General features: G+C 38.2%; 1 protein-coding gene across 1 annotated transcript in view; it reads left to right on the plus strand.

Annotated features, from left to right (window-relative positions):
• Positions 1 to 12743, plus strand: part of LOC126277930 (multidrug resistance-associated protein 1-like) — a 333662-nt gene that overhangs the window by 232805 nt on the left and 88114 nt on the right. Inside the window, exons 19-23 of the mRNA XM_049977507.1 lie at positions 1983 to 2121; positions 3684 to 3900; positions 6101 to 6321; positions 11403 to 11492; positions 11571 to 11661. Of these exons, the coding sequence (XP_049833464.1) occupies positions 1983 to 2121; positions 3684 to 3900; positions 6101 to 6321; positions 11403 to 11492; positions 11571 to 11661 (758 nt within the window). The remainder of the gene's footprint in view (positions 1 to 1982; positions 2122 to 3683; positions 3901 to 6100; positions 6322 to 11402; positions 11493 to 11570; positions 11662 to 12743) is intronic.

The raw sequence follows: 12743 nt of genomic DNA on the forward strand, positions 1-12743 counted from the left end.
GTGCACAGCTGTTGTGCCTGCCACCAGATTGCTGCGTGCTAATTTTTTGCTCCCTGAACCACCCCCTGTAAGTTTATCTGGGCTTTGTGGGCTCATTTCTGGGGTCTGTGTGGCTGATTGTTGTGGATGCTTACTCTGACAGCATGGAATCCATCGCAATTGATGCCACACAAAAAATGTTCACCCAGATTCTCACCATTGAAGGGATTTCCCATACCATTGTGTTGGACAGTGAGTTCCAATTCACTGCAACAGCTTTTGATCAATTCTGCACCTTCAACACCATCAAATACCTCTTTAGGCCACCATTTCACCTATCATCCAATGATGAAGCAGAGCATATGGCATGGATGTTTGAACAGCAAATATTTAATCCTTTGACTGCCAGTGGGCTTTAAATTTTCCATAATGGGTTATTATAGAACCAGTCGGAACTTGCTATGCACCAAAGTCCCTAGCAGAATTCTTATAACTACAGATTGCATCCTGTAGGTTGAGCTGTCCTCAAGTTTTATTGTTAACTCTTCTCTTTTTACTGTCATACTGGCTTAGTTTGCACTCGGAGACAGGCACCTCAGTTACCACATGCACAAAGAGGGGTACCTTCTCACCTACCTGGACACATGTCAATGAATTGCTTCCATGAATTGATGTTTGCCACATCATAAACAAAGCCCATATTGTGCACCTGTAGTGTGAGTTAGAAACTTGGGTAGATGTCAGTTTCTTGTATGCCTGAATCACTTCTATCTTCTGAAACACTGGAGATTTTTATAAATAATCCAGTATGTACCAAAGCAACCCCCCCCCCCCCCCCTCCCGATCCCCTAGGAAAATGAATTTTCAGGAAATGATCTTTTTATATTGTTAATTTTGATTATGATATTAATTAAAATAACCGTACATCAAGGTTTATGAAATGAAATTGATGGTTAAGGGGTTAAGACAGTGGGAAAAACCACCACCTCAGCTGCATTCACATTGTTTCTGAGCACATACAGGACCACTGGAACTGTAGCCCCATGGAGTTCCTCCTTTGGCAGAAACTGTGTTCTCTCCTCCATCTCCTAGCCCCACAGCTCCAGGAACCCTTGACCAGGCATTCCAGATGCTATCCACCGAGCATGATTGAGTGTGAGTGTTCCTATGCAGAAAGGATCCATGGATGCTAGCTCCAGTGGTTACCACCCGCAAGTGGCACCATATGATAGTTGAAACTCTGAGAGCTTTGGAGGGGCATCATACCATCCAATTCCACCCACACATGCCAACTGCTCTGCAGTCGGCAGCTCAAATGTACCTGGAAGACCCCCACTGCTGTTTCTTTCTGGAATAGTCTTGCAGCTCATACAGACATCCCCATGTAACAAGTCCCTGTAACCCTTTCTGGCCACATCATCTTCCTTGTGCTGTGCTTTCACCAATTACATAAAATTACAGAATGGACTTTCCTTGCACACATCCCAAACAAGAAATGGCTCCTTCATCCGTACTGGAATTTCAGCATCTGCTGAAATGTAAGAGCTCAGCTACTGCCTCCTTTCCAGACCTCTCATCATAATTTTTTACTTATGTTAACTGAAATATTCTGGAAATAAATGTTCGCTTTATAAATTTTACCTCTTAGGCCTTTGTATGCCAGGAACAGTGTTAGAATATAAATTAGGTAGCACAGTTATTGAACCAAAGTACCACAATAGAAATACATTTTTACATTAATTATATTCAAATCACTATCTTGATTATAGCAAAAGTGGACTTTTAATTACTTTTAAATATATTGGATTGGTATGCTAGTTACTCAGTTGAACAATTTTATCAGATATTCATAGTTTGATTAATCTAAACTGTGCAGTGTTGTGAATTATATCTATTACGTGTTAAGTAATCAATGGTGAACGTTAAAATATGATTGTGTACAGTATTTAAGAATAGTGCAATTTAGAAAAATGCTTGGCTTTATGTAATTTAATTAATTGCAGGCAAAATGCAATAGAGAGCAGCAGTGATAAAAGTAACAGGCTTAAAACAGCTGGTTGTGTTGAGAAGAATAATGTACCTGTTAAATCAGTGCAACCTGGGGAGAAGCTAACAGAAACTGAGAAACCTGAAATAGGAAGTGTGAGTCAGTTTTCACAACATTTAAAAAAATTGGTGCATGATATTAATTTACCAAAATAAAGCAAAAACTGTCATCAATCTGAAATTGATGTGAATACCACCACAATGCTTTACTTCATATGCTGCTATTGGAGATGTACATCTTTGCCTTTCTCCTACCATTCAGCTGAAATACAAGGAGTTTCAGAAACACTCATTTTGTTTCAGTAGACAGTATCTTCTTCCTGAATGGGGACGGAAAATTGGGGTGAATTTTAACTTATAAATCAAAACTAAAAGTTCACCTACGTTTCAGTCATAATGATTGCAATTAGGGATCTGTCTGTTGCAGCTAGAAATTTGCTCACATGTTCACTACCCATTGTGTATCTTGTTAAGTTGGTGATAATACAGTAACAAAATGTGATTTGTCCTCTCCATTTCAACAGGTATAATTCAGTTACAACTGTGCAACATGATTTTTGTAGAGAACAGCCTCAGTAAGGAATCAGTCATTAAAGTTGAATAGATATTGCATTGCATAATTCCTTTCCAAGGTTGCCCCTTTGGAAGGGGGCTGTAATCATACCCTCCCAATCATCACCATTAATTTTTCCTCTCTCTTCAAAAGTTTTGAAAGATTCAAGAGGCGTAAGATATACAAAAAAAAATACCTTTTACTTATCTTCATTTTCTCATGTTGGCTGCAGTTCTCACATCTAGGGGTACATTCTAAAGGCTGTAACATTTTTTGTAATGTTGTGGGTTGCAGATGACTAAATAATTGATGAAAAACTTTCTGTTGCCGTGACCATCTTTATTTTATCCCATATGTGCGGATGGATATGTGTGTGTGTGCGAGTGTATACCTGTCCTTTTTTCCCCCTAAAGTAAGTCTTTCCGCTCCCAGGATTGGAATGACTCCTTCCCCTCTCCCTTAAAACCCACATCCTTTCATCTTTCCCTCTCCTTCCCTCTTTCCTGATGAAGCAACCTTGGGTTGAGAAAGCTTGAAATTTGTGTCTGTGTTTGTGTGTTTTTTATTGTCTCTATCAACATACCAACGCTTTCTCATTTGGTGTGTGTGTTTGTGTGTGGTGGTGAGGGGGATGGGGGCTGTTGTGAATGTCATTATTTTTAGTCTCCATCTTACTATTGCCTGTGACAGCCATTTCTCTCCTCCTCTTCTTTTCCCATAATCTTCCACGTCTGTACTTTCTCCTGTATGTATTATTCCTTCCAAACAGCTGCACAGGAGCGAGTGTAGGTTTTGTGTGTGTGTGTGTGTGTGTGTGTGTGTGTGTGTGTGTGTGTGTGTGTGTGTGTGTTCTTGAACTAGAAAACTGTTGTATGTTTTTATACAAAACACGTGAACCATATTCAGGTGAGTGGTTACAGTTCTTCGTTTTGGTTCTTGTTCCCTTCCTAGAATTTCTATTATCATAATGTTGCTTGTTGTTTTGATATTTTGTTCATTGTTAACAATGATACTGTCATACATTTATAATTAATTAATATTAGTTAATTTTCAAATAAATTATCCTGTCTCTGTGCACTGTGCAAAATAAACTGTATCTTTCCAGGTGAAATGGGCAGTTTACTCTCATTACTTGAAAGCTGTGAGCATCTTTCTATCATTGGCCACAATATTATTTAATGTTTTGTATCAAGCATTTTCAATTGGCACAAATTTCTGGCTCTCTGTATGGTCAAACGATGCAGATTATATTGCTAACACTTCAGACACCACCAAAAGGGATCTCTATTTAGGTATATATGGAGCATTGGGTTTTGGGCAAGGTAAGCTATTTACTGAAATAACAAGATAGTGTTTTAAGAGATTTGTGTTTGTGTATAATTATTAGTCTCTTTTTCAATATTTGATGTAGTCTCAAGACTGATGTCCATTACTGCCCAATGACAGAAATGCTCAGAGTTGGTCAATTTTTGTGTACACATGTCAGTCATCATTATACAAATATGATGGTGGTACATATGTTTGTAAGTAATATTGCTTGTCAAATGCACAGATTATTGAGATTAAAGTCAAATATTTCAATTTGAAAAATGTTAAAATTTGAGATATTGTGGATGACTAACAGATACCTTCAACAGATGACATTTATTTTATTGCTGCTAGAAATACTTCAAGTTGGGGATAACATTCTTAGCTTTCAGAACTTGTGTTCCTTCTACCTAATTAGGTACTTTGACCAAAGTTCTCAATGTCACACTGTGGTACTCCCACATTGATTATCCGAAGTACATGTCAGAATAATATATTTTTACATATTCCAAACAGGTGCCTATAGTTTTTCTTTGAAACCTATTATGGGCAATGCACACTACACTGAATAATGTTTTCCAGGTTCCAATTAAGAACATTTTTATTCATATCTCAGATTTACAATAAAGTTTAGTTCTTCCTGACATCTGAATGATTGTCCATGATCACATAAGAGTAACAGAAACAGTCTGCTGCTATTGTACCAATCCCATTGTGGAGTCTCATTCTGGGTAGTTGTTGAAGTGACATCCATAGTTCAGTGCAGTGAGGCTTAGTGGGCCTGCAGTGCAGTATGATTCAACTTCATGGCATGTAGATGGTGAAACACACAGACAGCACAGAGCTGAATGTGGCATGGTGTGACATGGCAGTGCGGATGCAAGTATCTGAGTTGGTCTTGATGAAGTGCTAACTGATGGGCTGTAAGGTGCAGCCCGCTCCCGGCCTGGAACTGAACAAGTGACGGAAAGCTGCCTGCTGCAAGTTGTGCTCCACCTTAAATATCCATGAGACGGGAGGATAATCATGGGACTTTGATGACCACATGACCAGCAGATGGAAATTGGTTCTTTAATAACATCTCCACCATTTTGCAGATATGCATGCTGCTGCTGAATGTGGATGGTGTCCCCTGGTGATGCCTGTAACAATCGGTGTGTCAACAGATTCTTTGAAAACAGTATCACATCCACAACATGGGAAGCCCTTGGGATATTTGTAAATAGTCTCAGATGAGGAACGCCTGTGGGCCAAGGACAGATAAACCCACAGGCAAATACATAGTGCTGGAAGCATGATGTAGTCAGTGTATGGCCAATATACTGCAACATATACAGAAAAGATAAAGACAACTTATTGTTATATGCTTTTCATTTATTCAGTCTGACTTCTTTGACACACACACGCACACACACACACACACACACACAGAGCTGTGCTTGAAAAATTCTTTCTTTATTAAAAAAAAAATGTCAGTGTTACACCGTTCGAGTTATCTGGATACTTCCCACCAACACCAACCTATCCAAACTCCGGAGATGGGAACTCCCCCTTCAGTATATCCTCTCTTCTCGATATCCGCCAGGCCTCAACCTCCGCTAATTTCAAGTTGCCGCCGCTCATACCTCACCTGTCTTTCAACAACTTCTTTGCCTCTGTACTTCCGCCTCGACTGACATCTCTGCCCTTACTCTTTGCCTTTAAATATGTCTGCTTGTGTCTGTGTATGTGCGGATGGATATGTGTGTGTGTGTGTGTGTGTATGTGAGTGTACACCTGTCCTTTTTTTCCCCTAAGGGAAGTCTTTCCGCTCCCGGGATTGGAATGACTCCTTACCCTCTCCCTTAAAACCCACATCGTTTCGTCTTTCCCTCTCCTTCCTGAAGAAGCAACCATCGGTTGCGAAAGCTAGTAATTCTGTGTGTGTGTTTGTGTGTTTTGTTCATGTGCCTGTCTGCCGGCGCTTTCCCGCTTGGTAAGTCTTGGAATCTTTGTTTTTAATATATATATATATATATATATATATATATATATATATATATATATATATATATATATATATATATATATATATATATATATATGTGTGTGTGTGTGTGTGTGTAGCAACAAATTTATGCATTACCATTAGGTCATATTTTTATGTTTTAAGTGTAGGAATTTCTGAGGACAGAAATTTATTCTATGAATGTTTGAAATAACTTTTCCTTGCAGCTATTGTCTCCTACTTTACTATTCTACTGCCGCTGCTGGGATTTTGTCATGCAGCCAAAGCAATGCATGCAACATTGTTGAATGGGATTATGCGTGCACCACTTATGTTCTTCGATACAACACCCATTGGCCGAATAATCAGCCGCTTCTCGAAAGATATTGACATCATGGACACTATGATACCCTACCAGATGGCTGATTGTCTCTCTTGTGTTTCTCAGGTAAATTTTAATTCACTTTTCTCCCTTTCCTGTAATCTGAAATTTTATATATTTTGAATAAGTTCCACATTACTTTTTCATATTACTTATTCAGTGTTAGTTAATGCAGACTGTGTGTGAATTATATTGGTGTTGACTGTAGCTAAATGAAGAGCTTGGTGCCTAGTAAATGCTATTTACAGGTTACTAAAAATCATATGGAATGGTCACTGTTGTGTTAAAATACAGTAAGCTCAGTTATTCTGCTGAATTTATCCTGCAGTGTAGATAAGGCAGCAAACTTTGACAACTGTCTCTCAAACATTCAGTATGTCTGTTTTCTTTTTAAACCATGTTAAAATATTCAGAATCACACCTGAAATATACTTTGGTACTAATGTCAGAATAGTCTAATAACAGGCAGGTTTATTGATGAAGCCAATAGTATGAAAAATAGTGAAAGGCTAATAAAAATATTCTATTCTATTCTATTCTATAGTTTGTGTCATGTGCAACATACACATACTGCAATGTCATATTATCTACATATGGATTTTACCACTGCAAACATTGTAAATTGCAATCTATATCTTTATTTCTTGCTTCATAGTTAAGTACAGTAAGTTAGATGTGCATAAAATATGGAATATTATTGTGTACTGTCTGCTCTACTGTAAAAAGTAAAATAACCATTATTAATGGTAAATTTCTGATTAAATCAATCTTTGAATTTGTAAAGTTTTTGTAATGTTAAATAAAATACTTTGCTTACACTTGTGTATGCTGATAAGTGTGTTTGTCACCAAAATTGATGATACTAATAAGATAAAGAGAAGTATAAATTTCTTATCATGAGTCTACAGTTTTTATAAATTTTTGAGTGGCATCATGTTCACTTTTAACTATCAAATTTTTATTGTTCTGTTGCAGTTTTGGGTTTTGTGTCATTTTCAAGCATAAGATCTGATTATGTATTATGTCACAGAAATAGTTTAAAACCAACATTATTGTAGGGTTGTGCCACTCTTCATGAATTATGATATAAAAATAGGTTAAAACTAACCTTATTGCAGGGCTGTGCCACTCTTCGTGGTAATATAGCCAGTATTTGCTATCAAAGACAAGAGTAGCTCATTTGAAAAAATAAGCAGAACTGCTACAAAATGAGGCCATGTTTATTAATTAATAGGTGTTATACCTTCCACATGAATTTCATGAGGTTGCAGTTTCAACAGTAATAAGAGGGATAAAACAAAAATCTGATTCCCATCAATTCTTTTAAAATCTTGTTACTTTTGCTCATTTCTTTCTGATTTTCTTTCATGGTTATCCCATTTATATTTCTATCTTTTCCAGAAATTTCCTGTTTTGTTTGTGTTTTCAGTTCATAAGAAAGTTACATGTTACTTATGGCATGTACTGTGGTTCATAATTTTGACCTGTCACTGTGATGTGAAACAAGTCAGCTTTGTAATTATGGCACAAGGGAAACATGACAGTGGATTTTGTCATATTTATCTCTATCACGGAATGTAGGTGAAACATAAAAATAAAAAGTATAGCAATCAGGCTGTGTGTTAATGAGACTTAAAGGAACTAATCTCTGCAGTAACTTTTAGTTACTGTAACTTGTTCTTAGAACTTTCATTTATGATAAACAGAATGAGTATTTAAGTTATACATGTTATTTTCTTACAGTCTACTTATAAAATGCATTGATTGTGGCTTCTCTCACTGTGTGAGGAAACTAGTGGTTTTAGTGTGAAATTAAAATAAAATTGTAATGTTCAAAAGAGCTACAGGAACCTATGATTATCCAGCTTAATTTTAACACTAAAGCAATCACAGCTATTTGAACTATTCTATTGTGGTTAAAACTGTGTGACAATATTTTGCAATCACTACTGTAACACCAGCCGTGAACTTTTTTGTCTAGTGTTACATAATAAGTATATTGGTTAAGAAATCAATTGCTAATCTGTCAAGTTGTGTAGCTTTTGTGTAGTTCCTGACCCAAATGACTTCTGTTGCTTTTGTGACTGTCATTAATTCATAGAAATCAGCATTTGTGTGAGTGGAGGATGAGAAACATCTACTACCAGTTATTATATTCTATCTCTTCAGATGAAAATGCATCTTTATTTTGATAGCAGTTTGTTTCTGTTTAAATTGTGGTAATGTTTCAAAAAAAGTAGTCTAGCTGTTACATTTTTTAAGTTTTTGTTGAGGTTCATTGCTCTGAAATATTGTTCCTTGTGAGTATGTCCTCAAATGGTTTGTGTCACTGAAATTATCCATTAATGAGAATGTGCAAAATAGATTCCAGAAGGAGGTTTTCATTCTGCTCTGATTTGAAACATTCAGGGATATTAAAAGTATGCTTGTGCCAGACTTGAACCTGAGACCTTTGCTGCAATGCATAGTTTCCATGTTTGAATTCTGGTATGATACACAGTTTTAATCTGTCAGAGTGTTTAAAAATAAAGTTTTACTATTATTATTACTGTTATGTTTTAAATATGTTTTTAAAGAATTTCAAAGTTTTCTAAATAGTTCAGAAAAATGAAAATACCCCCACTTACCTAGCAAAATGATGGAAACAATAATAGGTTTTAACATTTTAAAGTTAATCTCTATCAGTCATCAAGAGAGTATAACACAAGGAAACAGAAGAATCAGACTATATGCATCAGAGAAATATGCCAGTTTAGAATGAAAGTAAATATTATCACATCTCATTAACTGTGTGTAATGAAGTTGGTTTGTAACTTCCTATGGCACAGATTTTTGCCATCTCTGATCTATCTTTATTAACACATTAAGCACCAGGTATTATTATTCCAGCTTACAGTGGTGGGCAGGTATTGCATGCTGCTGCCTGATTTGCAAGCAGTCCACATGGTATAATTGTCTTGTAAGGCCCCTAATCTCCTCTTGGTACAGCTTTTTGACTAAACACAATGGTATTTTAATCAAACAATGGAAAATCCAGGATGGAATGCAACAATATTGTGAAAAGGAAAGTTGCTACTCATCATATAGCAGAGATGCTGAGTCACTGCTAGGCACAACAAAAAGACTCTCACAAATATAGCTTTCGGCCAGCATAGCCTTTGTCAAAGTTAGACAACAAAGACACACATACACATTCACACAATGGCAACTCACACACATAATTGCAGTCTCAGGCAACTGAGGCCACACTGGCAGTGTGCAATTCAGTTGATCCAGTCCTGGGTAGTACTGAGTCATGAGGGGAATGCTCCTCTGTGGCTGAACCATGAGACTTCTTTAGGTGTTGAGTGACTGGAAAGATAAGGCATGCAAAATATGTTGTTATACAAGGTTTGGAAGGTAATTACAATCTGTAAAGGCCTCTATGAGAACCCTTGGTATATTCTGAGAGTGACTGCTTGTCACTACAGATGTGATGGCCATGGGTGGCTAGGCTGTATGGAAGGGACTTCTTGCTATGGAATGGGTGCCAGCTGTTGAAGTGGAGGTATTGCTGGTGGTTGGTAGGTTTGATATGGACAGAGGTACTGATATAGCCATCTTTGAGGCAGATGTCAACATTGAGGCAGGTGGCTCGATGAGCTGAGTTGGACCAGGTGAAGTGAAAGGGGGAGTAGGTGTTGTGGTTCTGGAGGAATGTGGATAGAGTGTCCTCACCTTGATCCATATCACAAAGACGTCATCAATGGACCTTAACAAGATGAGGGTTTCCAGTCACCCAACATCTACCAAAGTCCCACCATCTTGCCACAGAGGAGCTTTCCCCTTGTAACTCAGTACCACCCAGAACTGGAGCAACTGCATTACATCCTCTACCAGCACATCAACTACCAATTGCTGTTCCCTGAAATGAGAAATGTTCTACTCACTACCCTTCCTACCCCTCCCACATTGATATTCGGCTGCCCACCAAACCTACACAATATCCTCATCCATCCCCACACAACCCCTGCTTCCAACCTCTGGCTTCATGGCTCATACATCTGTAATAGATCTAAATGCAAAACCTGTCACATACATCCTCCCACCATCACCTACCCCAGTCCAGTCACAAACATCATCTGTCCCATCAAAGGCAGGGCAACCTGTGAAACCAGTCAAGCTAAGCTACAACCACTGTGCTGCATTCTATGTGAGCATGACAACCAACAAGCTATCTCTCTGCATGAATGGCCACTGAAAAACTGTGGCCAAGAAGCAAGTGGCCACCCTATTGCTGAGCATGCCACCCAACAAGACGTTCTTCATTGCAATGATTGCCTCACAGCCTGTGCCATCAGGATCCTTCCCGCCAACATGAGCTTTTCTGAATTGCTCATGTGGGAACTGGCATCAATATTTGTTAGTCATTCTTCTTACCCATCTAGCTTCTTCCCTGTTCCCATTCCAGCACTACGCAGCCCTCTATTCCACCAACAAACTCAGTCTTTTTACTTCTCTCCTTTTCCACTAGCCCCCCTCCTCTCTCACCCGCCCACTGTCTAATGTCCCAATTTCACTTAGCTGCCCTACTTTCCACCTCATCCCTGCATGCTCACAGCACCACTCCAGTATCCCCCCCCCCCTCCAACCTGCTATCCTTCCCCCTCCCCACCCCAGCTTCATCCTTACCCACCTGTCTGCCTCTCCCATAATATGGTGCTACTCACAGTATGTCTCCACCCCCAAGACTGTGGTAATGTATGTGTGAGTTGCATTTGTGTGCGTGCACGTGTGTGTGTGTGTGTGTGTGTGTGTGTGTGTGTGTGTGTGTGTGTGTGTGTTTTCTCTATTTCTGACAAAGGCCTTGTTGGCTGAAAGCTAACTTTCTGACAGCCTTTTTATTGTGCCTTTCTGCACCTAGCACCTCCACTATACTGTCAGTAGCGACTATCCTTTTCATTATATTCCTACATTTCATCCATTCTTTGATTTCTTTTTATCTCACATCAGGAAAATTAGTACAGTGAACCATAAATAGTTATTCACTGAATTAAACTTCCATATTTTTGTTTATTACTTATATTTACTCAGCACTGACATATATTGTTCTGTGTTGTGTCATTTCCTATATTTTTATACTTCAAAGCATAACCTTTTCATTCCAGGTGCTGTCAATCATAATTGTTATCAGCTGTAGCACTCCAATATTTATGATACTTCTTTTACCAATTGGACTTATATACTATTTCATGCAGGTTAGTTACTTAAAACTCTATTTTTTAAAGTATGAATTTAGGTGACTCATTTGAGAACCAGATTTTATTTTGTTCCAGCGTTTTTATGTAGCAACATCCAGGCAGCTCAAACGGCTTGAATCAATTTCCAGATCACCAATATATTCCCATTTTGGGGAAACAGTCACAGGTATGATATGCACTTCTCATTCCTTCTGTATCCTCAACATCTCTATTATCCATTTCACAAGGTGCACTCTGACCCAGTGAGTTTTCTCTGCTAGTGTTGAACTCAGATGCCTCTGCAGAACCTTACATCCATACTAAACTCACCAACCACTATCACCTTTATGATAACTGTCATTATTTCCTTGCCTAAAGGCTATTCATTACAGTCATGTCAACTGTGGATGGCACATTTACGATGGTCAAAAATTCCTCTCTCAATAGGCTAAAGACATTGTTAAAGATGTGTTGTTTGCTGGATTTTGTCTCAGAATCATCACCAATGTGTGTTACATGATTTGTCTGGTGTTTCATCAGTACAAATGGCTGGCACTGCCAAACATTCACCCACTGTGGCTGGTAAAGGTGAACCTTTAACAATGCCAGCCACTTGTGCTGGCAAAATGTCAGAAAAATTCTTAAACGAGATGTCAAGATAAAAGCCAAAAGGCAATACATCAACAAAAGGCCATGGAAGTCTCAACAATATTGTAAAGTATAAAAGTTTTAGACAGGAACAATTTTCAAAACCTGGTCTCCTGTGCCATACCCTTCCATGTTCCAGATACTCTAACCACATTCATCAAACAGCCACAGAGCACCACCCACTCTTAACAAACAACACCAGATGGGAAAATATATTCTTATAATATGTGTGTGATTGTTTTCCTTGTGTATGATCTGATTAGTCTGTTGATTATGGTTCTACCTTCTAGGGAAGGAGTAAGACTTTGGATTTTCCATTTTCCCATTTGATAAAATTAACTCATTCTTTTGGCACAGGATTAAAATGTGGGCAAAATATCTGTCTGTCTGGATTGTACTTCATCCCAACATTTCATGCCATGTGCATGGTGATCACCTGAACATACTCATTACAGTCACTCAAAATAAGATGGCTGGATCACTAACAGCTTAACTGAAAGTCAAGGGAGGACTTTTACTCTGGTTATTATTGATAAAAATGACCATGCAATTGTCAACCCTTACACTTCAGGTGTTCTTTTCTCTGAGAACAGTTACTGGGTGATATGTAAGTGACAGTGT

Source organism: Schistocerca gregaria, chromosome 6, assembly GCF_023897955.1.
Source record: "Schistocerca gregaria isolate iqSchGreg1 chromosome 6, iqSchGreg1.2, whole genome shotgun sequence".
Classification (NCBI taxonomy): Eukaryota; Metazoa; Arthropoda; class Insecta; order Orthoptera; family Acrididae; genus Schistocerca; species Schistocerca gregaria.